The sequence below is a fragment of the Oncorhynchus mykiss genome, chromosome 8, assembly GCF_057628025.1.
Source record: "Oncorhynchus mykiss isolate SJ-2025 chromosome 8, ASM5762802v1, whole genome shotgun sequence".
NCBI classification, from domain to species: domain Eukaryota; kingdom Metazoa; phylum Chordata; class Actinopteri; order Salmoniformes; family Salmonidae; genus Oncorhynchus; species Oncorhynchus mykiss.
Window position 1 is genome coordinate 51,773,848 of NC_143029.1, and position 26,586 is coordinate 51,800,433.

Consider the following 26,586-nt stretch of genomic DNA (forward strand, 5'->3'; position numbering starts at 1 on the left):
AACGAAGCAGGTTAGGATAGGAAGAGGATTAGGCTGAGCTAAAATGCCCCCCAAAATAACTTTGGACAACAATTTGACAAACGCTGTACCTTTTCTAGCCATGACCGAGTTGTAGGGAAAATATGTGTATGGGCGGGGCAAGTCAATCCGGGAAATTGCTGACCCCCAGTGTAACCCTAAAGGATTTCAAACATGGCGGAGGTAGGAAGGAAACTCCAATAAATATCCGGGATAATAAAAATGTTTTAATTTATTTTTATTTATAGAGTTGATTCTGGCGTGTGCACTTCCCAAATGAGAAGCAAAAAATATGTCCTAAAAATACGGAGAAGAGATGTACATTTTTAAATGTTAAACTTGTCGCGTTTCCATAAGTTGTATTTTTCAAACTTCAGTTTAGCGATGCTGGCTAGCTTCGTAACTATGCTAAGCTATCTAGCTATAGTTGGCAGACTGCTAGCGTTAACGTTACCCACTCGAAAATATAGAATTTAATATTTAGAGTGCTATTGTATTTTTTTTTGACCTGGTGGTATTCTGCATATCGAAAACGAAGCTAGGTGGCTAACTATTTGAATAACTAACTTAGCTAGCTAAAGTTAGCTGAGGCAGAGGCTAGCAAATAGCTAACGTTAGTTAGCTAATCATTCATACCTAAGTGTCTACATTGTGAGATAACCCACTTGTTTATCAAAAACGACTAGCCATCTCCTGAAATTGATGATATGACTTGTTTCAATTATGGCCTGATCAGAGTTCTCTCCGTGCTAGAACCAGCTAACGTTAGCGACAGTAATGTCTATTCTACCTTGGCGTTGGCCAACAAGGAGCCAGGCATAAGTTTCAGGCGCGCTTTTAGTTTGTCTTCCACTTCCATCCACTACCCAGACTGATGATCAGTTTTCTGTATTGTAGGTAGTTCATATTCATGTTTTTGTTCAGGCCTAGGTTGCCTGGAGACGATCTTGACATCATCCAGAAAACAGCATAATTCACTGACAGTATCTCTGAACCGTATGGCAAAGTTACAGCTACATGTTTTGGCATCAACCGTAATGTGTATCTGTTTCTGGTTGTGATTAATTTTGTTTTGTGTTTTAGCCCTCCGTTGGGAGTACGAGCCCAGGTAAATATTGTTGTATTTACAACTGAGAGAAAGGTGTATGCTCATTGATATGTTCATTTTAATCCCTTATTAAATCATTAACATGCGTGCTTCTACACCTGCATTGATTGCTGTTTGGGGTTTTAGGCTGGGTTTCTGTACAGCACTTTGAGATATCAGCTGATGTAAGAAGGGCTTTATAAATACATTTGATTCGAAGTAAAATTGTGCTGAACACACCACGCTAAAAACATTTTGATCCACTGTTTTTATGCGAGTAAAGTCATACCATATAAATAATAATCATGACAGCAGTGATGGATCAGTGGGTCCCAAACTGTGGGACGCACGAGGGGCTGCCAACAATAGGGGTGTGAACAGCTTCCATTTGTTTTATTGGTCACATACACATATTTAGCAGATGTTATCGTGGGTGTTGCGAAATGCTTGTGTTCCTAGCTCCCAACAGTGCAGTAGTATCTAACAATTCACAACAATACACACATCTAAAAGCAACAAAAAAAATGGAATTAAGAAATATATAAATATTTGGGTGAGCAATGTCGGCGTGTCATTGACAAGAATACAGTATATACATATGAAATGAGTAAAGCAGCATGTAAACATTATTAAAGTGACTAATGTTCTGTTTTTAGAGTGGCCAGTGATTCCATGTCTATGTACATAGGGCAGCAGCCTCTAAGGTGCAGGGTTGAGTAACCAGGTGGAAGGCCATCAGACTGCTATTTAACAGTCTGATGGCCTTGCGATAGAAGCTGTTTTTCAGTCCCAGCTTTGATGCACCTGTCATGGCCTTCTGGGTGAGAGTGGGGTGAACAGGCTGTGGCTCAGGTGGTTGATGTTCTTGATAATCTTTTTGGCCTTGCTGTGATGTCCGGTGCTGTAGGCGTCCTGGAAGGCAGGCAGTGTGCCCCCGGTAATGCGTTGGGCAGACCACACCACCCTCTGGAAGGTCCTGCGGTTTGTGTCATGAACAGTGCTTGTGCCCAAAGAAATAGATGTGGTGTACGGAGGTGGTGAGAGATGTTCCCCAATGCTGGAAGAGGGGCCTGATTGATGCAGTTTAGGAACCCCTGATAGAAACAGGAAGTTTCTGTACAATTTTAATAAATACTGACAGATCATTTGTTCATTCGACATGTTGGGATCTTTTTGTGTCCGTAAAATGTATTTTGCGAGAATAGGTGGTGGAACCTTGGAGTCAAACGATGATATGGTGTGTGGTCCTCCCACTACGAATCGGGAAAGAAACAATACAGTTTTTAGGCTACAGATGAAATAAGTTATGAACTTCTCAGGCTGGTGAAAGTGCAAGGTGATGAGCTTGATGCTCCTTTCCAATAAATATCGAGGGTCTTATTCTGTTGACATGATCGATGCTTGACTGCCGTTTGATAATGGAAAATATTCTCGCTCTTAGCCATAACAATCTCATGTATCTGACATCTGACCATCCTACCAATCCTCGACTTCGGCGATGTCATTTACAAAATAGCCTCCAATACCCTACTCAACAAATTGGATGCAGTCTATCACAGTGCAATCCGTTTTGTCACCAAAGCCCCATATACTACCCACCATTGCGACCTGTACGCTCTTGTTGGCTGGCCCTTGCTTCATACTCGTCGCCAAACCCACTGGCTCCATGTCATCTACAAGACCCTGCTAGGTAAAGTCCCCCCTTATCTCAGCTTGCTGGTCACCATAGCATCACCCACCTGTAGGACGTGCTCCAGCAGGTATATCTCTCTGGTCACCCCCAAAACCAATTCTTTCTTTGGCTGCCTCTCCTTCGAGTTCTCTGCTGCCAATGACTCGAACGAACTACAAAAATCTCTTAAACTGGAAACACTTATCTCCCTCACTAGCTTTAAGCACCAACTGTCAGAGCAGCTCACAGATTACTGCACCTGTACATAGCCCACCTATCATTTAGCCCAAACAACTACCTCTTTCCCTACTGTATTTTATTTATTTATTTATTTTGCTCCTTTGCACCCCATTATTTTTATTTCTACTTTGCACATTCTTCCACTGCAAATCTACCATTCCAGTGTTTTACTTGCTATATTGTATTTACTTTGCCACCATGGCCTTTTTTTTGTCTACATCGTATATAGACTTGTTTATACTGTATTATTGACTGTATGTTTGTTTTACTCCATGTGTAACTCTGTGTCGTTGTATGTGTTGAACTGCTTTTCTTTATCTTGGCCAGGTCGCAATTGTAAATGAGAACTTGTTCTCAACTTGCCTACCTGGTTAAATAAAAAAAATAAAAACATGTAGACTAGCCTACCTGCACTGTATCGGCGAGCTGTTGCCTAGAGCGCACATGCCAAGACCAGAGTAAGCACATTTGCTATTTACCGCAACAGTTCGTGGCTAAACTATCGGTGGAGGTGAAAATGCGATGGAAAAGCATTGAACTTCAGATTTTTATTCAGTATATGAAAATATACATTTAGCAGATTTTTATCTGCAGAATGTCCGTTTGGTGGAAATGCACCACTGGTGGGAAAATGTGCATATTTTATTTATGCGACTTTTAAAATATTTGCCTGAAAATCTGTCACCAGTTGGATGGAAACCTAGCTTATGTCATAATATTGTTTGTTATAAATCATGTAGCACTTTATCAAGTATCTCCTCAGTTTCCCGGTGTATTTTTTTCTTAGGAGGTTCAGCAGACGACTATGAGTTTGATCCTTCAGCAGATATGCTCGTTCACGACTTTGATGACGAACGCACACTGGAAGAGGAGGAGATGCTCGAGGGAGAGACCAACTTCAGCAATGAGATTGATGACCTTGCACGGGTGCGTCTCAACGTATTTTCTTCTTGTGGTTTGAAAGTTATCCAGGGTCCTATTCATTAGGCAGTGATCGGAAGAAGATGGACTGAAACAGGGAGGGACTACCCAAACTTGTCCAATAAGAAACACTTGTTTTTGTTTTACGTGCAGAACGTTTTGCTACAGTGAATGCTCTAATAAATACAACCCTGGGAACAGTAACCTTTTAGTTATACAGTGCCTTGCGAAAGTATTCGGCCCCCTTGAACTTTGCAACCTTTTGCCACATTTCAGGCTTCAAAGATATAAAACTGTATTTTTTGTGAAGAATCAACAACAAGTGGGACACAATCATGAAGTGGAACGACATTTATTGGATATTTCAAACTTTTTTAACAAATCAAAAACTGAAAAATTGGGCGTGCAAAATTATTCAGCCCCCTTAAGTTAATACTTTGTAGCGCCACCTTTTGCTGCGATTACAGCTGTAAGTCGGTTTGGGTATGTCTCTATCAGTTTTGCACATCGAGAGACTGACATTTTTTCCCATTCCTCCTTGCAAAACAGCTCGTGCTCAGTGAGGTTGGATGGAGAGCATTTGTGAACAGCAGTTTTCAGTTCTTTCCACAGATTCTCGATTGGACTCAGGTCTGGACTTTGACTTGGCCATTCTAACCTGGATATGTTTATTTTTGAATCATTCCATTGTAGATTTTGCTTTATGTTTTGGATCATTGTCTTGTTGGAAGACAAATCTCCGTCCCAGTCTCAGGTCTTTTGCAGACTCCATCAGGTTTTCTTCCAGAATGGTCCTGTAGTTGGCTCCATCCATCTTCCCATCAATTTTAACCATCTTCCCTGTCCCTGCTGAAGAAAAGCAGGCCCAAACCATGATGCTGCCACCACCATGTTTGACAGTGGGGATGGTGTGTTCAGCTGTGTTGCTTTTACGCCAAACAACGTTTTGCATTGTTGCCAAAAAGTTCAATTTTGGTTTCATCTGACCAGAGCACCTTCTTCCACATGTTTGGTGTGTCTCCCAGGTGGCTTGTGGCAAACTTTAAACAACACTTTTTATGGATATCTTTAAGAAATGGCTTTCTTCTTGCCACTCTTCCATAAAGGCCAGATTTGTGCAATATACGACTGATTATTGCAGCTGTAGATCTCTGCAGTTCATCCAGAGTGATCATGGGCCTCTTGGCTGCATCTCTGATCAGTCTTCTCCTTGTATGAGCTGAAAGTTTAGAGGGACGGCCAGGTCTTGGTAGATTTGCAGTGGTCTGATACTCCTTCCATGTCAATATTATTGCTTGCACAGTGCTCCTTGGGATGTTTAAAGCTTGGGAAATCTTTTTGTATCCAAATCCGGCTTTAAACTTCTTCACAACAGTATCTCGGACCTGCCTGGTGTGTTCCTTGTTCTTCATGATGCTCTCTGCGCTTTTAACGGACCTCTGAGACTATCACAGTGCAGGTGCATTTATACGGAGACTTGATTACACACAGGTGGATTGTATTTATCATCAGTAGTCATTTAAGTCAACATTGGATCATTCAGAGATCCTCACTGAACTTCTGGAGAGAGTTTGCTGCACTGAAAGTAAAGGGCCTGAATAATCTTGCACGCCCAATTTTTCAGTTTTTGATTTGTTAAAAAAGTTTGAAATATCCAATAAATGTCGTTCCACTTCATGATTGTGTCCCACTTGTTGTTGATTCTTCACAAAAAAAATACAGTTTTATATCTTTATGTTTGAAGCCTGAAATGTGGCAAAAGGTCGCAAAGTTCAAGGGGGCCGAATACTTTCGCAAGGCACTGTAGATATAGACTATTTGACCCCTATTATTGTAACGTTATACCAGTGATTTATGTCAGAAGGCAACACTCACATATTGATGATGTGAAGCTAGCTAGTCTGTATGTGCAACAAAAGTTGTTTTTGTTGTTCCATTTGTGCCATAGGAGGGAGAGATGCCCATTCATGAGTTGTTGAGTATGTACGGATATGGCGGGGGTTCACCTGCAGATGGAGAGGAAGAAGATGAGGAAGACCTAGAGGATGACGAGTTAGAGGATGATGAAGAAGAGGAGGAGGAAGAGGAGCTGGACAATGATGAAAGCAGCAGAAGCACTGGTGAGCTGAAGAGGAGTAAGGTGGGTGCCATACATTTCCTGAAATAACAGGGAAAGCAATCAACATACTCATAAAGAAGGAATGCTTGTTTTCACCTTATTGCACTAATTTGAATGTTATAAATCAATACTACATATTCTGTAGCCAACAAAGTTTACATACTTAGTCAGAAATGTATACGACACTGAACAAAAATATAAACGCAAGGTATGTTCGTCCCATGTTTCATTGGCTGAAATAAAAGATCCCAGACATTTTCCATATGCACAAAAAATGTTGTGCACAATTTGTTTAATACTTCTTTAGTGAGCATTTTTCTTTTGCCAAGATAATCCATCGACCTGATGGGGAGCACATCAAGAAGCTGATTAAACAGCATGATCATTACACAGGTTCACCTTGTGCTCAGGACAATAAAAGGCGACATTAAAATATGCGGTTTTGTCACAATACAATGCCACAGATGTCTCATGTTTTGAGGGAGTGTGTAATTGGCATGCTCACTGCAGGAATGTCCACCAGACCTGTTGCCAGAGCATTGAATGTTAATTTCACAACCATAGGCCACCTGCAACATCATTTTAGAGAATTTGGCAGTACGTCCAACCGGCCTCAACGTTGTGAACAGAGTGGTGGTGGTGGGGTTATGGTATGGGCAGACATAAGCTACGGACAACAAACACAATTGCATTTAATCGATGGAAATTTTAATGCGCAGAGTTACTGGTACGAGATTCTGAGGCCCATTGTCGTGCCATTCATCGGTCGCCACCATCTCATGTTTCAGCATGATAATGCATGGACCCATGTCGTAAGAGTCTGTACACAATTCCAAGTAGCTGAAAATGTCCCAGTTCTTCCATGGCCTGTGTACTCGCCAGATATGTCACCCGTTAAGCATGTTTGGGATGCTCTGGATTGACGTGTACGACAGCGTGTTCCAGTTCCCACCAATATCCAGCAACTTTGTACAGCTATTGAAGAGTGAGACAACACTCCACAGGCCACAATCAACAGCCTGATCAACTCTATGCGAAGGACATGTGTCATGCTGCATGAGGCAAATGGTGGTCACCAAATACTGACTGGTTTTCTGATTCACACTATCTTTTTTTAAGGTATATGTGACCAAAAGATGCATATCTGTATTCCCAGTCATAAAATCCATAGATTGGGGCCATGTGAATTTATTTCAAATGACTGATTTCGTGATATGAACTGTAAGTCAGTAAAATCTTTGAAATGCGTTTATATTTCTGTTCAGTATAGTTACAAATCTGCTTATAGTATTTAAAATGCTGATCATACTTAAAACATGCACGCATGACTGCTAAATGGCATATATTATTATATAACAGATGTATCTAGGCAGCTTTGATGCTGATTCCAATGTTTCTATGAATGAATGGCAATTTTGCTGTTTCACAGGGGCGTTTTTGACTGTAATTCACCATTGGTGACTAATCTGTGTGTAACTCCGTGATGTGTGTGTGTGTGTTCAGACCGAGAGGGTGAAGATCTCTTCGGGACTGGGGAACGAGAACCAGTTGTCCAACGAGGGTCACACGCGCTCCATCAAATCCCACTGCACGGCAGAGCTGATACGTGGATCACAGAAGCTCAAGTACTTTGAAAGTATGCACCGTTACTTCCGTCACGAGCAACGTTTTTTTAATTTTTTATTCTTGTGTTGGATAGTTTGTGAGATCTTGTTCTATGTGTTTTAACCCAGTGGTTCAAAATGAGAACTAATATGTCTCAGTAACCAGGTTTCCGTCCAACCTTTTTATGTGAGTAAAGGACATGTAGGATCAACATTTTATCTGCAACAAATACATTTGGTGGGAAAAGGCGCATAGTGTTTATGCGGATTTTAGAATATTCGCGTGAAATTTGGCGCCAATTCGGATGGAAACCTAGCTAGTGAAAAAGAGTCAAAATGCCAAATCTTGTTTCAGATAATGATGCAGAGGAAGAATCAGAAGACGAAGATTATGTCCCTTCTGATGATTGGAAAAAGGTAAATATATTGTTTTTTGTTATTGTTTAATCATTCGTTAGTTATGGTAGTTCTAACCTTAAAGACATTTGATTAATTTGAAGCACACTTTTGATTCGTGAAACTAAACAATGTTTGTTTGACCTGGACAGGAAATCATGGTTGGTTCCATGTATCAGGCTGAAACGCCCTCTGGCCTTTGTAAATATAAAGACAATGAGAAAGGTAAGGCGTTATGTTTGCAATTACAATGCACTGATTAAGTTCAAGTGAAATATCTTCCAATCACAGAGGTAAATGGGAAGTCAAATGTCTTTTTTTTCCCTTCTCTCTTTCTCCCCCTCTCTCTTTTGTTCACTCGTGCCAGTATATGAAAATGATGACCAGCTTTTATGGGACCCTGAGTTCCTTCCCGAGGGCAAGGTTGTGGAGTTTTTGACGGAGGCGTCAAAACGAACAGGAGAGGAGAAGGGAGTGGATGCCATCCCTGAGGGATCCCATATCAAAGACAATGAGCAGGTATGAAGACCACCACAGCCGAGCCGACTGGCACACCAAAGAAAAACGATTCGCAGCGGAAAACTTTGTTTATTGGAAAAGTTTAAGCCTTCACATTTCACTGTTCCAAAACTTTATGCCACCTACAGTTGAAGTCGGACGTTTACATACACTGAAGTTGGAGTCATTAAAACAATTTTTTCAACCACTCCACACATTTCTTGTTAACAAACTATAGTTTTGGCAAGTCGTTTAGGACATCTAATTTGTGCATGACACAAGTCATTTTTCCAACAATTGTTTACAGACAGATTATTTAACTTATAATTCACTGTATCACAATTCCAGTGGGTCAGAAGTTTACATAAACTAAGTTGGCTGTGCCTTTTAAACAGCTTGGAAAATTCCAGAAAGCAATGCCATGGCTTTAGATGCTTCTGGTAGGCTAATTGACATAATTTGAGTCAATTGGAGGTGTACCTGTGGATGAATTTCAAGGCCTAACTTCAAACTCAGTGCCTCTTTGCGTGACATCATGATCAAAAGAAATCAGCCAAGACCTCAGAAAATAAAATTGTAGACCTCAACAAGCCTGGTTCATCCTTGGGAGCAATTTCCAAATGCCTGAAGGTACCACGTTCATCTGTACAAATAATAGTACACATGTATAAACACCATGGGTCCACACAGCCGTCATTCCGCTCAGGAAGGAGATGTGCTCTGTGTCCTAGAGATGAATGTTCTTTGGTGCGAAAAGTGCCATCAATCCCAGAACAACAACAAAGGACCTTGTGAAGATGATGGAGGAAATAAGTACAAAAGTTTCTATATCCACAGTAAAACGAGTTCTGTATTGACATAACCTGAAAGGCCTCTCGGCAAGGAAGAAGCCACGGCTCCAAAACCGCCATAAAAAAGCCAGACTACGGTTTGCAACTGCACATGGGGACAAAGCTCGTACTTTTTGGAGAAATGTCCTCTGGTCTGATGAAACACAAATAGAACTGTTCAGCCATAATGACCATTATGTTTGAAGGAAAAGGGGGAGGCTTGCAAGCCGAAGAACACCATCCCAACCATCAAGCATGGGCGTGGCATCATGTTGTGGGGGTGCTTTGCTGCCGGAGGGACTGGTGCACTTCACAAAATAGATGGCATCATGATGAGGAAGGAAAATGATGTGGATATATTGAAGCAACATCTCAAGACATCAGTCAGGAAGTTAAAGCTTGGTCGCAATTAGGTCTTCCAAATGGACAATGACCCCAAGCATACTTCCAAAGTTGTGGCAAAATGACTTAAGGACAACAAAGTCAAGGTATTGGAGTGGCCATCACAAAGCCCTGACCTCAATCCTATAGAAAATGTGCTGGCAGAATGGAAAAAGTGTGTGCGAGCAAGGAGGCCTACAAATCTGACTGTTACACCAGCTCTGTCAGGAGGAATGGGCCAAAATTCACCCAACTTATTTTTGGGAAGCTTGTGGAAGGCTAGCCAAAACGTTTATCCCAAGTTAAACAATTTAAATGCAATGCTACCAAATACTAATCTGACCCACTGGGAATGTGATGAAAGAAATAAAAGCTGAAATAAATCATTCTCTCTCCTATTATTCTGACATTTCACATTCTTAAAATAAAGTGGTGATTCTAACTGATCTAAAACAGGGAATTGTTACTAGCATTAAATGTATGGAATTGTGAAAAACTGAGTTTTTAAATGTATTTGGCGTATGTAAACTTCCGACTTCAACTGTACTAAACAAGCACCATTACCATAAAGACTTCAGTATGCACTATTGTCTGTAACCGTCTTCTTTACAATGTTGTCTTTCCACAGGCGCTTTATGAGTTGGTCAGGTGTGAATTTGACACAGAGGAAGCTTTAAGAAGACTGAAGTTTAATGTGAAGGCAGCTAGAGGTAAGACCAGCAGTGAAATTATTTGAACTTTCTCTTGATTTCAGTCAAATATCTGGCATATTTTCTCGTAATTATCTCACCAGGCATGTATGGCTTATTGAAGTATTTTGATGATAAAGTCTTTCCTTGGGTTACTTGTCTTGTTCATAACATCCTACGCCTGGGACCTGTAACATTTTCATGTTTTTTATGATATTTTATTTGAACGCGGCAGTTGTCATGATGTTAACTCTTTCCCTCTGTCACAGAAGAGCTGTCTGTGTGGACAGAAGAAGAGTGTCGATATTTTGAGCAAGGACTAAAAGCTTATGGGAAAGACTTTAATTCCATACAAGCCAACAAGGTAAACTATGTTTATCTTAGAGATATCCTATTATATTTGCTACAGTATTTGATTGAAAAGTATATTGACATTAAGAATAATACTAATCTTCATGTTGATTTGAGAGTTGCATATGTGTTTTTTAAAGCAATCAGGGTTGGGGTCAATTCCATTTGAACCTCATTCAACTTTCGTGAGGAATCGAAAATCAGTTTATGAATTGAAAAGCTACTCGTACTTTTTCATACGTTTTTTTTTCTTCTTTTTTTCAATTCACAAATTGCATTTTGACTCATCCATCATAGACTTGACTGGGGAGTTGAAATTGAATTGAGTCCAACTCTGAAAGGCGATGGTAATAATGGCTATCTCGTTGTCTGCTGATGTTACATTTTTCAGGTGAGAACTAGGTCAGTAGGAGAATGTGTGGCCTTTTATTACATGTGGAAGAAGTCTGAGCGTTATGATTTCTTTGCACAGCAAACCAGGCTGGGGAAAAGGAAATACAACCTTCACCCCGGTGTCACGTAAGTATTTTCACCAGACCGAGTACTTTTCAAATGCTTTCACAAATGTTTTAAATATATTCGATTAGTCAACAAATCTGTTATGTTATACAATTCAATATATTATAGATTTTTACTTACCGGATTTGAGATGTATTTAAACATGTAACAAAGAGAGTATATGGGTCTTTCTATAAATAATGGGGCCAATGTGTGACATTAGGATCAACATTTTAAAACGGGTTGAAACAAAATGAAAAAATATTTCCACATGAATTTAGAGGAATATATGTGAATTAGCCCATAACTCCACCTTTCCAACATAGGCCTAGGACTATACAGCCTTTAAGCAGGGTTCATACAGACATTGGCAAGTCAAACTCAAGGACTTTCAGGGACTTCAATCACTTAATGGTAATTTAAGGACCTCAATGTTATACAATTGTACATATAGGGACTAATAGAGGACCCCCCCCCCCCCCCCCCTCAAAAAGGCCATTACCACTTTAAGAATAATGGATTTTTTTAGGCATTGATATTCAAATGATTATTACATTCTAAAATATGTGAGAATAATATGGACTTGCCTGACTAAATAGATTGGATGCATGCGTGGCGATCTTCCTGTAGCCTATGTGGCCGACGCAGGCACACAAATAAACCATGAATAGCGGCAGCATTAATCTCACTTTCGCTGTTTTTATAATGAGAAAGCGACCAAAAACCTAGCAACCTTTTTGTAATAGAAGGATCTGTATGGAAAGCGAAGTTGAAGCCAGCATTAGATGTTGTCGTCCTAATTATAACCTTACATGCTTTTAACGCAACGGAGTAGTGCGAAACCTTTCAAGGAACTCGGCGGGAAACAAATGAAAGCGTCCACAAAGACGGATCAAAAATGAAATCACAGATAATTAATTATAAGGGAGCATGAGAATTTATACTTTATGACTTTTCAAGCACGAAATTGAGGAAATGTCTGATTTTCAAGGTAGGCCTATTCCAGTACTTGCATTTCTGAATTCAAGTAGACTACTTCAAGCGACTTGTATTGTTTAAAATTGCAGGTGTAACATGGAGTCCAACATTTATTTGTCGTGTTATTTAATTACCAGATCGTATTGTGAAGTAGGCCACTACTAGGCTGTCATTTGTCATTATATCCAGAATAATTTATAGGAATAGCGTTGGGTGTTGCGCAATAGTCTATCCTACACAATTGCGCCCAGGAGACTCGGGTGTCCAATCCGAAGCACAAAAACAAAAAAGGAAAACATGACCTCATTACCTTCATACTTTCTCTGTTAAATCCAACGAGACCCGGTTGTAAATCAAGCAGACTACAACAGATGGACATCAATTTGCTAGGGATATTAGATCCAACGTGTATCCAGGCGCCACGGTCTTCACCGAGGTAACAAATGAGACAAATATTCTTGACATTCCTTGCGAACACCTTTTTTTCCCAGCACTTGGGCTGTGTTGTTGCATTTTGCGTGCGCTATCACAACAGCTGTTCGTCACTTGACTGTCATTCAGAAATGTTCACCCCGTAACATGAGACACGAAACGTTACGTAGTTACACTGTATTTCTGAGATGCTATACAAAAAGCTGTCTGATAACTAGGTCCAGGGTTCTTACAGGGTTTAAGTTCAATGTCTAATTTAACCGATTGATGCTTAATATATTATATAACAATAACTTATACTGCCATAAATGCAAGGACAGAAAACTGTTTTGTCACACGATTTTGGTTTTAAATGAATTTGTGAATTGTGTTTAATATAGATGTTTCCCCTTTACAGTGCATGTTGTTACAGCCTGAACTCAAAATATATTTTCTCACATCTACACAAAGTACCCCATAATGACAAAGTGAAAACATGTTTTTAGGAATTTTTGCAAATGTATTGAAAATGAAATACAGATCTCATTTTCACACCCCTGAGTCAATGCTTAGTAGAAGCACCTTTGGCAGTGATTACAGCTGTAAGTCTCTTGTTAAGAGCTTTGCACACCTAGTTTGTTCAACATTTGCCCACTTATTCTTTTCAAAATTGTACATGCTCCGTCAAATTGGTTGTTGATCATTGCTAGACTACAATTTTCAGGTCTTGCCATAGATTTTCAAGTAGACTGAAGTCAAAAGCTGTAACTCTGTCACTCAAGAACGTTCACTGTCTTCTTGGTAAGCAACTCCAGTGTAGATTTGGCCTTGTGTTTTAGGTTATTGTCCTACTGAAAGATGAATTAATCTCCCAGTGTCTGGTGGAAAGCAGACTGAACCAGGTTTTCCTCTAGGATTTTGCCTGTGCTTAGCTCCATTTCTTTTTTTTATCCTGAAAAACTCCCAGTCCTTAATGATTACAAGCATAACCATAACATGATGCTGCCACCACTATGCTTGAAAATATGGAGAGTGGTACTCAGTAATGTGTGTAATTGGATTTTTCCCAAATATAACACTTTGTATTCAGGACAAAAAATGAAATGCTTTGGCACATTTTTTTGCAGTATTACTTTAGTGCCTTGTCGCGAACAGGATGCATGGTTTGGAATATTTGTATTCTGTAAAGCAGGTGTATTCAGCACTTTTTCAACAATGAAAAAATGCAGTGGAACTGGCTTCAAGGTCCAGAGTTGATTTAAGGCTGTACAGGCTTCCTTCTTTTCATTCTGTTATTTTAGGTTAGTATATCACAGCAATTAAACTTTAACTGTTTCAAAGTCACCATTGGCCTCATGGTGAAATCCCTGAGCAGTTTCCTTCCTCCCTGGCAACATAGTTAGGAAGAAAGCCTGTATCTTTGTAGTGACTCGGTGTATTGATACACCACCCAAAGTGTAATTGAAAACTTAACCATGCTCGAAGGGATATTCATTGTCTGCTTTTTTTCCCATCTTTACCCATCTACCAATAGTTGCCCTTCTTAGCGAGGCATTGGAAAACCTCCCTGGTTTTTGTGGTGGAATCTGTTTGAAATTCACTGCTCTACAGAGGGACATTACAATTAATTATCTGTATGTCTGGGGTAGTCATTCAAAAATCATGTTGATGCTCATTTTTACCCTTGAACTTATTTAGGCTTGCCACAACAAAGGGGTTGAGTACTTATTGACTCTAGACATTTCAGCTTATTTTTTATTTGTAAAAATTTCAAAAAACATAATTCCACTTTGACATGGGGTATTGTGTTTAGGCCAGTGATGACAAAATGTGGAATAAGTTAAGGGGTGTGAAATCCTCACTGGTACCCTAGTTTAGAGAAAGACCCATATTCAATTAAATGTAACTTGTCATGAATGGATGTTCCATGTCACTAATACATATTAAAAATGTGTGATAACCTTTGTTTTGTGAACCATACCTACTGTTGACACTGTTCTAGGGGTATTAATCAAATATCCTTTTAACACTATAATGCTGAGCTGATATGTGCTATGCTGGTAGGCTGTAGTTGATGCTGACTGTGTGGTTGGTTGTCTACCCCATGTGTCTCAGGGACTACATGGACCGGCTGCTAGATGAGACGGAGAGTGTCACTTCCAGCCGGGCGGCCTCGCCCCCTCCCACCACCTCAAACAGTAGCACCAGCCACTCTGAGAGGGAGGACGGCAGCAGCAGCCACAACGGTAAGGGAGAAATATACTCAGGGAACATGAAATGCTGTTAAAATGACTGAGAACATATGTGAATTCTTGTGAAGACCCTATATAATTCATGACGTCTGCAGCTCACTCTTATCTTTCCTCCAATAGGTGTAGTGAGTCAAAACTCTGGCTCTGGAGAAGGTTCTCAATCGTCCACGGTGGCGAATGAAGTCAAAGCAGAACCCGCCCAGTCCAACAGGCCCACTGACAACCACCCCTGTCTGGACGCTTTCCCTGCTCCCACCGCCTCGGACAATGACTCCAACGACTGCGAGGCGGCGGCAGTCGTACCCAGACACAACAGGAACGGCTCCCTGGAGCCCCACCGTGCCGACGGTCACTACGATGAAGACGCGCTCCTCTATGACAGGCCGGCCAAGAGGTGCAGGACGGAGGCGGAGTCACTGGAACAGGGGGAGCCGGAACCCTCCAGAACATCGACGACACTCCAGCAGGAGGACTGATGACGACCCCTTCTCAGAGGTCAAAGGGCACAGAACCAAACCTTTAAAAACCATGGTCGTATTAATTAGTGCACACGGAAGCAAAACATTTAGAAAACAAAAACTAACATTTCTTATTGGACAAGTTCAGGTAGTCCATCCCTGTTTCCTTCCATCTGTTTTCGTCCGTTTAGTGGCTAATGAATACGACCTGTACTAACTAACCAACCAAACCCAGCTGGGCCACACCAGCAAACGGAGGGAGGGCAGCGGCCTGATTGTAACGGGGCACAACATACAGCCCTGCCTCGTCCCCCATCCAGCAAAACCTCCAACGCTCCACACATCCAAAGTACCACAGTTCCTGAACTCCTACCTACTATTACTTCCACCACATAATACTTCATACTGATTCTTCTACTCATTCTCCTTATTCCCTTTTTTGGAGAGACCGATCTCAAATTTGTACGCTCAATGCTTTTTTCCTATTTGTATTAGAATAAAAATCAGCTGTGATATTTTTTTACGTGAAATATATTTATATTTTTTAAAAAGAAATGTATTATGATTGATGGGTATTTGCTGTCCTAACCATTTGAAACCAGGAAATTGAAGGGGTTCTATATAGAGGGTTCTAGGTCTTCGACAGGGCAATAGATAAGCAGGCAGATTGGCGCTGTTGCAGGCACACTGTTGCACTTTCATCCTTTATTTTCTTTTTGTTGATATTGAGTGGTAAACGCAACACTGCTGAACGACATCATTGCTTATTTGAAACTTGATCCCCCATATGCCGTAACCATGGATATTTTTTAATTGCAAGAAATGAACCAATGGGAGTGTCTGTCCCGAGGTTTGTTTGTGTAAAGCGTCTGACATCAGTGATGTCCTGTGGAATGCATCAGTTTGAACGCTATATTTTTATTTTCTTAGGCTTTCATGTTTTGTTTTTTGATTTTAGACAGTAAGTACACGTGTAAAGTTTGTATAGATTTGATGTTGTACAATTATACTTTTTGATAACTGTCTAATCTCTCTGTTTTATGGTCTCTCCTTGTTGCTCCGAGCAGAACTGTTCTAAAGTAGTCATTCTTATTTCCCAGGCCCATTTTTTTCACCTGGTGCATTTGGACATTTTTTGCAGCAAGATGATGTTTGACAATGACTCCATGTTAATGAGAGATGTGCAGTGATGCATTTTGAAACTGGAGACTGGTACCAGTAATGTTTCTTCTCACCTGCCATTACCTGCAAAGTTTCATGATGGCCTCTAAGCAAGCTCTTGACTGTAATCTTCAAATGTGAAGGACCTCCATTTAGTTCCAGTGGAGGCTTCTTAATAACAAGACATTGTTTTAACTTTATTTTGTTACAGTAAGTAGCCTTTGGTCTACATTCACAAATGGTAAAACAAAATTCTTGATATGTTTTCCTGACAACATGAATTAAAGTGAAGTGTATACCAAGCCTGGCTGTGACAACGGTGGCTATATTTAATAAATGTATTCAGACGGGTGACCTGTTATTTCATGATTTTACTGTGGCCTAACTGCAAAATAGGCACTTTAATGATAAATTGATTTGAATTATGTGGGGGAGTTTTCATACATTTTTCATCAGTGTGACAGGAAATTAAACCTAGCAATATTTCAAATATGCATGTAACCAACATGAGGTTTAAAATGTTGGACCTTACAATGTTGAACATAGTAAAAAAAGGAAAAGCGCTTTGCTTAGAAATTAGGTTCACAAAAACATTTTTGAATAAACAGGTTCGAGAATCAGAGGCACATTGCAGAACCGACAAAATGCAATTTCCCAGAGGTTTGTGGAGAAAGCATTCATGCTAAACACTATAGATGTTGGCTCAAGAGGAAAAAACATTTACAGTACTGTGTGTCTTATTGAATTCCAGCCATAGATACTGCATTTACTTGATTAGGCACAAATCTTCAATAACACTGATTCAGTCTTGCTGATGATGATTAAGAATATGTTGAAATAGTGGCCAAATAAATGTTCGACACACGTCTTACAAAGTCCAGCTCCAACCTTCCAGTGGCACCCCCATTAAGGTTTTTCTGTTGAAATGACAAGGAAACGTTTCAGAAATGTCCATAAAGTGAAATTATGAATATTACTATGGCCATATAAATAGAATAGCATTAACTATGGACCAAATCTAGGATTTCAAGCACAGGCCTTTTTGCTATGCCAAGTATCAGCCAATGGGAAAGTTGAAAAGCTGTTTTTAAATCGAACATACTTTACATAACAGTAACTTAACATCTGTCAAAAATGAACAACAATACCAAGTCCATATCTTTTCACTTTGCTTACTTGATTGTTCATCAGTGAATGTGATGTAGGAGTACACCAGACTGCCAGCAATGCTAGGGAGACAAAGAGAAGGATGCTCAAATTAAACTCTCATGGCATCTCTTCAGTCAATGACATAAGGAAAAAAAAACATCACACTTCAGTATATGAGACCGGTCAGTAGCAAGAGTCGGAAGTAGAAAAGAGAAGGTCCGTACTTTCAGAATTAAGCCGAACAAAGAACGTTCATTTACCTGATGTTTAATCCAATGAAGTTGACCCAGGTGAAAATATAGTCTCCGCCAAAGACCATACCAAGATAAGTGACTAAAATATTCTGTGGAAAGAAGTAAAACAGCAGTTCAATACTTTAGTCACGACAGTGTAGAACTATGTAAATGCTGTAAGTGTAGTGTTGTAGTGATAAAGAAAACAACAGTGATGGCTTACTTTAATACAGCCCACTATGGTGGTGGTCAATGCAGAGTTATGCTGAGTGCAAAGCACAATGGAGTACATTAAAACAAAGCTGCCAAAACAGAGAACAAAAGACGCTATGAATTAATAATCCGTATATAATAATGAGCTTTGTTAAACATGACCTATTTCATTCTGAAGCAATGTTGACACTAATTGCGGTTGAAAATGTTGTGAGGCTTCTAAAAAAAAAAACTCTGACTACCGAATTGTCCAACAATTATTCTTATAACAAGAATACAATGCACAATATTAAAACTATTGTACAATGAATCACTCGTCCCAGACCATTATCGCAGTGAAATCTTATACCAGGTATACAGTGCATTCGGAAAGTACTCAGACCCGTTGACTTTCTCCACATGCTGTTACGTTACAGCCTTATTCTCAAGCGACACACAATGCCCCATAATGACAAAGCGAAAAACAGTTTTTTGGAAATGTATTAAAAAACAGAAATACCTTATTTACATAAGTATTCAGACCCTTTGCTATGAGACTCGAAATTGAGCTCAGGTGCATCCTGTTTCCATTGATCTTCCTTGATATGTTTCTACAACTTGATTGGCGTCAATGTGGTACAGTCAATTGATTGGACATTATTTGGAAAGTCACACACACCTGTCTATATAAGGTCCCCCAGTTGACAGTCCATGTCAGAGCAAAAACCAAGCCATGAGGTCAAAGGAACTGTCTGTAGAGCTCTGTGACAGGATGGTGTCAAGGCACAGATCTGGGGGAAGGGTATCAAAACATTTCTGCAGCATTGAAGGTCCCCCAAGAACACAGTGGCCTCCATCATTCTTACATGAAATAAGTTTGGAACCACCAAGACTCTTCCTATAGCTGGCCACCCGGCCAAACTGAGCAATCAGGGGAGAATGGCCTTGGTCAGGGAGGTGACCAAGAACCCGATGGTCACTCTGACAGAGCTCTAGAGTTCCTCTGTGGAGATGGGAGAACCTTCCAGAAGGACAACCATCTCTGTAGCACTCCACCAATCAGGCCTTGATGGTAGAGTGCCCAGACGGAAACTACTCCTCAGTAAAAAGGCACGACAGCCCGCTTGGAGTTTGCCAAAAGGCACCTAAAGGACTTTCAGACCATGAGAAACATGATTCTCTGGTCTGATGAAGCCAAGATCAAACTCTTTGGCCTGAAAGCCAAGCGTCACGTCTGGAGGAAACCTGGCACCACCCCTATGGTGAAGCATGGGGGTTGCAGCATTATGCTGTGGGGATGTTTTTCAGAGGCAGGGACTGGGAGACTAGTAAGGATTGAAGGAAAGATGAACAGAGCAAAGTACAGCGAGATCCTTGATGAAAACCTGCTCCAGAGCGCTCAGGACCTCTAACTGCGGCGAAGGTTCACCTTCCAACAGGACAACAACCCTAAACACACAGCCAAGACAACGCAGGAGTGGCTTCAGGACAAGTCTCGGAATGTCCTGGAGTGGTCCAGCAAGAGCCCAGACTTGAACCCAATCGAACATCACTGGAGAGATCTGAAAACAGCTGTGCAGCGACGCTCCCCATCCAACCAGACAGAGCTTGAGAGGATCTACAGAGGAGAATGGGAGAAACCCCCCAAATACAGGTGTGCCAAGTTTTTAGCATTATACCCAAGAAGACTCAAGGCCGTAATTCCTGCCAAAGGGGCCTCAAGAAAGTAAAGGGTCTGAATGCTGTGATGTGATATTTTTGTAACTTTTTTTTTTTACATTTGCAAAAATGGCTAAAAACCTGTTTTTGCTTTGTTATTATGGGGTATTGTATGTACATTGAAGGAAAAAACTATTTCAGCCATTTTTAAACAAGGCTGTAATGTAACAAAATGTGGAAAAAGTCAAGGGTTCTGAATACTTTCCAAATTTTATGAAAATATCAATATCCTCACCCCATAACACAGGAAAGCACAAACTGGAACAAAAACAGCATGTCCGACCACCCTTCAAACTCCAATGCCTTGGATAGAAACAGGAGAAACACCACAAACATGGGGTCAGTTAAAAGGGTAACAACAATAGCCAGTAGATGTTTTTTCACAGCACATAAGTTACACACAAACATGGTATGCAACGCACACAAACAACAGCCTCTTACCATTTGTAGATCCCCGGCAAAATGTGCATATGCCACGGTAGGGATGATCATAAATAAAGCGTTGTAATAGAGCAGCCCATATTTGCCAAGCTCCTATGAACACATACATACAAGTGGGAAAAAAAACATTAACACAACACACAATGGCAATACTTCAATGGAGAGACCCAAAGGGACTGAGGGTATCAAATTGACACGGAATGGGTTGTCCAAGTCTGTTGTTATATCAATGTGTGTGTGGACACACCGGACCACATTGTTTATAGACATACTGTACAGAAGTCATGAAGTGTCTCAATCGGGTGCACACAACATAAAACATGAGTACCTGTACTGTAAATATACAGTGGGGTGGCCTCTCCCCATCTTTTATTATGCTCTAATACTAATACAGAGGAACAAGTCAAGTATTCACAACAACAACAAAAAACTGTTGGCCACTGACCTTGGAGTCAAGTTTCTGCTTCACATAGGCCCCATTGGCTGCAGTCAGAACGTTGTTGAGCATTATGAAAACATAGCCTTGAAGATCAAAGGCCAAATCCGTGCTGTAACAGATTTTTACCAAATGAGAGATGTTTTTTTTTTTCTTCATTCCTTCCATGCATTTCCACACTAAATGGGGACAATTCCCTTTTCAACAGTTTAACTACATACTAGAGACTTTGCAATGGTAAACTGAACCTGCCGGGTTGAGACACGCGCTTAAAGCAATCTGGCCTCGGCACCCTAAGAGCAAGCAAGTCAAATTCTTACCTCGCAGCTACAAAGGCTCCAAAGATCATGGCAAACACGGTTGCCTTGATAGGCCCAGAGAATGTCTTTCTGTGGGGAATGAAACATGTTATTCACCCAATGAAAAAAAATCTAATGCAATCTTATTTTGAAATGTCTAATATTGTTTTCTAATATTTGAAGAGAACTTACTTCAGTAGGATTCCCTCGGCCAACATGGTTAACAAAATAGAGAATCTTCTTAAAACTGTAAACATGGGTAAACTGGAAGAGGATAAAGGATACAGACAATCATACCACTGTGTTCTTTATGAGCGATTCCTCATGAAACCAGGACCAACATTAAAAATACCACGATTAAGATTTTCACTAAATTAAATCCATAGAATGGTCCATCGGGGGAAGTACTGTTGATATATTTGACAATTGTATCTAACGGCATAATTCAGAAATAATTGATCTACGTTGGTATATTTATGACATTTTGGTCTTACCCAGGCCTCCTTTAAGTGTGTAGGTGCTACAAAGCAAACATTGACACCTGCTCTGTAATATGGCATATCAAAATTCCAGCGCTACTTTCAGAGTTATAATCCAATTTGTTATTTGTTGTTAATTTGAAAATGGATTCAAAAAGTTCACCCGCTGCTGGTGATTAGCAGGATGTGCAATGATACAAGTCAAAGGAGAGCGGTGATTGCCTACTTTGCCAATTTCTGTGTATAAAATGGGCCATAACAATAAAACTCGCTGAGATCCCACTCTGGAGCTTTGATATTCCCATAGAGTATATTCTGTTCAGCAATATATTGAAAAATATGCCAAATCCAAAATGTATTTTTGAAATATTCATGTTTATTTTTTAATATTCATAAATTAATGTACAAAAAAACCCAAATGCTATTGAAATCAAAAAACTACTCATACCACAGAGCAATTGGTAAAGCTTCATATGAACCAATTTCTGCTTTGTAGCATCTACAAATTAAACATTATGGAGTCTTAAAGGAGGCCTGGATAAGGACAAAATGTTATTAATGAAATTCGGCATACAGTATTTATTACTTCTCAATTATGCTTTTAGATACAAACGTCAACAATCTTTCCTACAAAGGACAATTTAAGTTTTTTCAAATTTGTTTTACCTCTTTTCTCCCCAATTTCGTGGTATCCAATTGGTAGTTACAGTCTTGTCCCATCGCTGCAACTCCCGTATGGACTCGGGAGAGGCGAAGCTCGAAAGCCCTCCAAAAAAACAACCCAACCAAGCCGCACTGCTTCTTGACACAATGCCCACTCAACCCGGAAGCCAGCCACACCAATGTGTTGGAGGAAACACCGTACACCTGGCAACCGAGTCAGCGTGCACTGCGCGTGTCCCGCCACAGGAGTCGCTAGTGCCCGATGGGACAAGGACAGCTCTGCCGGCCAAACCCTCCCATAACCTGGACGACGCTGGGCCAATTGTGCGCCGCCCCATGGGTCTCCCGGTCGCAGCCTGGACCCAAACCCAGAATCTCTAGTGGCATAACTACCACTGCGATGCAGTGCCTTAGACCACTGCGCCACTAGGGAGGCATACAAAGGACTATTCTATGGGTTACATTTAGCAAAAAGCCCCTAAATCATGGCCTTCTTTGTCCTGATTTAGTGAGGAATCACTCTTTATTTCTATGATATGAAGCATAAATGGTGAATATTCCATATCAGGGTCAATGAAGAAGAAAGACGTCATACTTGAGTCGCTTGGTTCCTAGAAGTCCTGATACCTGATTCCCAACATACAGAAGCGGTAGGGGAAACATCTGCAAAGACAGAATAAAAGTCTACTGTAGACACAGTAGTTCATCATGTTGAAACAGGCACACGGTTTCCATTGTCTGATGCAAGACTCTGTGTACAATCTACTCCCGAGAGAAGCCATTGTTTATCTACTTCTGAGAGGGTCTATGGTGAAGAAAACAAAATACAGCTTGGGGCTATGTCCCGCCCACTTGACATTTTCACCAATGACTGTTTTGGACATTAGGTTGTATGTAAGTCAAAGCAACGGAAGGGCCATTTAAACTGTAATATTGAGCTCCCTTCAGCTTGAATGATGGGTTATATGGTGCATCTGGAAATGTAAGCAACAAAATGTACAATAGATTGTAATAGTATGCTGCTGATATAGAAAGGAATCGTCGTATCACCTTGTTTGGGATGCTCCTGTCCAAACCTGGAAACGTGATGACACCTATTGCCTTTGCAGCTCCTAGTACTAGTACTGTAGCCAGCATCTGGAAAAAAAATGTTTATGTAATAAACCTTTTATATACAACTCAATTGATGTAACTCATGAAGCGCATACTTACTTGACCGATCCCAACACATGTTGATGAGGGGAATCTGCAAACAAAAATTATTAAAATGTGACTTCAGCAAATGCATACAGTATGACAAAGTAGGCTCCTATCATAACTATTATGGCCAGTATCAAAGGAAATTCCCATAGACTAATAGTACCATAAAGGCAGTTCTTTGGCAATAAAACATTACAGCTATTTTATTCAGGGTAAAATAATAATCACAATGACAAGTTTGACATTCAAAGCAGTCAGTGTTTCTCTACATAAATCTGTGGTCAGCAAAAATCTTTCGATAATGTTTAATACTGTGAAAGTAAAGTACCAGTCAAAAGTTTGGACACCTACTCATTCAAGGGTTTTTATTTATTTGTACTGTTTTCTACATTGTAGAATAATAGTGAAGACAACAAAACTATGAAATAACACATCGAATCATGTAGTAACCTAAAAAAAAAAGTGTTAAAATATATTTATATTTGAAATTCTTCAAAGTAGCCACCCTTTGCCTTGATGACAGCTTTGCACACTATTGGCATTCTCTCAACCAGCTTCACCTGGAATGTTTTTCCAACCATCTTGGAGTTCCCAAATATGATGAGCACTTGTTGGCCGCTTTTCCTTCATTCTGCGGTCCAACTCATTCCAAACCATCGTCATTGGGTTGAGGTCGGGTGATTCTGGAGGCCAGGCCATCTGCTGCAGCACTCCATCACTCTTCTTCTTGGACAAATAGCCCTTACACAGCCTGGAGGTGTGCTGGGTCATTGTCCTGTTGAAAAACAAATGATAGTCCCACTAAGTGAAAACCAGATGGGATGGCGTATCGCTGCAGAATTCTGTGGTAGCCATGCTGGTTAAGTGTGCCGTGAATTCTAAATAAATCACAGACAGTGCACCATCACAACTCCTCCTCCATGTTTTATGGTGGGAACCAAACATGCGGCGATCCGTTCACCTACTCTGGGTCTCACAAAGACATGGCGGTTGGAACCAAAAATCTAACCAATGAACCAGACTCATCAGCCCAAAGGACAGATTTCCACCGGTCTAATGTCCATTGCTCGTGTTTCTTGGCCCAAGCAAGTCCTCTTATTTGTGTCCTTTAGTAGTGGTTTCTTTGCAGCAATTCTACCATGAAGGCCTGATTCACACAGTCTCCTCTGAACAGTTGATGTTGAGATGTGTCTGTTACTTGAACTCTGAAGAATTTATTTGGGCTGCAATTTCTGAGGCTGGTAACTCTACTGAACTTATCTTGTGCAGCAAAGATAACTCTGGGGCTTCCTTTCCTGTGTCCTCATGAGAGCCAGTTTCATCATAGTGCTTTATGTTTTTTTGCGACTGCACTTGAAGAAACTTTCAAAGTCCTTGAAATGTTCCAGATTGACTGACCTTCATGTCTTAAAGTAATGATGGACTGTTGTTTCTCTTTGCTTATTTGAGCTGTTCTTGGCATAATATTGACTTGGTCTTTCACCAAATATACCACCCATACCTCGTCACAACACAACTGATTGGCTCAAATGCATTAAGAAGGAAAGAAATTCCACAAATTAAACTTTTAACAAGGCACCCCTGTTAATTGAAATGTATTCCACCTCATGAAGTTGGTTGAGAGAATGCCAAGAGTGTGCAAAGCTGTCATCAAGGTGGCTATTATGAAGAATCTCAAATATAAAATAAAAGTTGATTCGTTTTAACACTTTTTTGGTTACTACATGATTCCATGTGTTATTTCATAGTTTTGTTGTCTTCGCTATTTTCTACAATGTAGAAAAAAAAAAAAAAAAAAAAAAAAAAAAAACTTGGAATGAGGTGTGTCCAAACTTTTGACTGCATGTGTAAAACAGCTTTATGCCACACAACATTCAACTACATTGATGTTGGTACCCCCGAGACCGAGTAAGCAAACAACCCCACTCTGTTTTTTAGCACTGCCATTAGTGTCCAAAGTCCAACCAACTGCCCATGCATAGACTACTGTAAGCATACCTGTAACTGGTGAGGACGCTTTTGTTCACAACTACGATTAAAAACGAGCTCAGGCCGTAAAATCCGGCAGCGAAAAGCTTCAGGAACACGGCTGACCTCCCGCTCGTCATCCCTTTACTGTCATTCTTGGATACTGAGCTTTTATCCGAGGTTTTCCCTTCAATTTGCACATGTTGACGTTTCCGAACTTCCTCCATAATTCACTAAATACTACGTCATGACGATGTCAGAGGGGTTGTCTTCCAATGCGTAGGTGATAAACATTGGGCTCGTTTGAGTGGTAAGGCGAGGGCAACCGACAGTAGACGAAAGTCGAGTGAAGTCGACTCTGCGACAGCTAAAAGTCGGACACTGCAGTTGCTTTCAAACAGCAAGGCTAAGATCAGCATGACAGTGTTAACATAGCTGCTATTGTTTATAAAAGTTTGTCTGAATAAATGTCAAAATACACTCAAACTGGAAACAATGTGTGTACAGTTATTTGGTTAGAGGTCTCAAATATCACTTTTCATTTGTATTCCCTGTAGCTTTATATTTGAGCAAAATTGGTTCCTGTTTCAGTCACGTATTTAGACATTCACATTGATCAAACAGAAACACCCTAATAATTGGTTGACAAATAGGGCCTCACACAATGCAGGCAATGGCTGCACTGTGCAGCGACTTCAAAAACTGCATGAGCTTTGATCACATTTTTGTAAAGTTCATGCAGTTGACATGGAGTCGCAAGTCAGACAATTTTTATAACCATAATGCAACAGTTTGAAAGGCGGTGACCAACATTGGTCAATGACTTGACAAAAGTAATCCACTGAAGCGTGTCCATTGCTACAATGTAGCCACCTTGTAGGATCCAAAAGTGTCATAACAGAATGTACCCAAATGGTTCTCAACTCCAAAATGTACATCACATCAATGGAGTTGAACGGAGATAACTGTGGGAGGACTGAACATTGAGTAGCTGTTAGTCGATACTTGTAAATGTAAATTCTAAACCGTTACAGTGCCTTGCGAAAGTATTCGGCCCCCTTGAACTTTGCGACCTTTTGCCACATTTCAGGCTTCAAACATAAAGATATAAAACTGTATTTTTTGTGAAGAATCAACAACAAGTGGGACACAATCATGAAGTGGAACGACATTTATTGGATATTTCAAACTTTTTTAACAAATCAAAAACTGAAAAATTGGGCGTGCAAAATTATTCAGCCCC

The 26,586-nt window shown here is 40.4% G+C and overlaps 2 protein-coding genes across 8 annotated transcripts; one reads left to right on the forward strand and one right to left on the reverse strand.

The window, feature by feature from the left end:
* Positions 1 to 16,915, forward strand: LOC110530026 (mesoderm induction early response protein 1). Of its 7 annotated transcripts, none has more exons than XM_021612792.3 (13): positions 1 to 201; positions 1,102 to 1,126; positions 3,805 to 3,944; positions 5,887 to 6,078; positions 7,561 to 7,693; positions 8,017 to 8,078; positions 8,210 to 8,282; positions 8,425 to 8,576; positions 10,395 to 10,476; positions 10,725 to 10,819; positions 11,198 to 11,325; positions 14,809 to 14,939; positions 15,066 to 16,915. In XM_021612792.3, exons 1-13 carry the CDS (start codon positions 193 to 195, stop codon positions 15,419 to 15,421), a joined length of 1,578 nt encoding a protein of 525 aa, XP_021468467.3. In that variant the 5' UTR covers positions 1 to 192; the 3' UTR covers positions 15,422 to 16,915. The 7 variants fall into 7 exon arrangements, with proteins under 7 accessions (XP_021468467.3, XP_090037999.1, XP_090037997.1 ...); XM_090181873.1 differs by having other exon boundaries at positions 11,279 to 11,325; XM_090181871.1 differs by having other exon boundaries at positions 10,728 to 10,819.
* On the reverse strand, positions 16,737 to 25,703 carry LOC110530027 (nucleotide sugar transporter SLC35D2). The gene is made up of 13 exons (XM_021612797.3): positions 25,374 to 25,703; positions 23,388 to 23,421; positions 23,226 to 23,312; positions 22,771 to 22,838; positions 21,226 to 21,297; positions 21,055 to 21,123; positions 20,744 to 20,846; positions 20,299 to 20,391; positions 20,093 to 20,160; positions 18,170 to 18,248; positions 17,974 to 18,056; positions 17,741 to 17,793; positions 16,737 to 17,481 (listed from the first exon to the last, which is right to left on the reverse strand). The coding sequence occupies exons 1-13, from the start codon at positions 25,568 to 25,570 to the stop codon at positions 17,471 to 17,473; spliced, it is 1,017 nt and encodes a 338-aa protein (XP_021468472.3). The 5' UTR covers positions 25,571 to 25,703; the 3' UTR covers positions 16,737 to 17,470.
* Between the last annotated feature and the right edge of the window lie 883 nt (positions 25,704 to 26,586).

What these genes read in the sequence shown, in the direction of transcription:
- LOC110530026 (XM_021612792.3), top strand. An exon ending in AGATTGATGACCTTGCACGG is followed by an intron (nt 3,945 to 5,886) that starts GTGCGTCTCAAC and finishes TTTGTGCCATAG; the next exon opens with GAGGGAGAGATGCCCATTCA. An exon ending in ATTCCATACAAGCCAACAAG is followed by an intron (nt 10,820 to 11,197) that starts GTAAACTATGTT and finishes TACATTTTTCAG; the next exon opens with GTGAGAACTAGGTCAGTAGG.
- LOC110530027 (XM_021612797.3), bottom strand. Translation starts at nt 25,570, where the DNA reads ATGGAGGAAGTTCGGAAACGTCAACATGTGCAAATTGAAGGGAAAACC. An exon ending in CATGTGTTGGGATCGGTCAA is followed by an intron (nt 23,313 to 23,387) that starts GTAAGTATGCGC and finishes TTTTTTTTCCAG; the next exon opens with ATGCTGGCTACAGTACTAGT. An exon ending in GTGCTTTCCTGTGTTATGGG is followed by an intron (nt 18,249 to 20,092) that starts GTGAGGATATTG and finishes CTGTTTTGGCAG; the next exon opens with CTTTGTTTTAATGTACTCCA.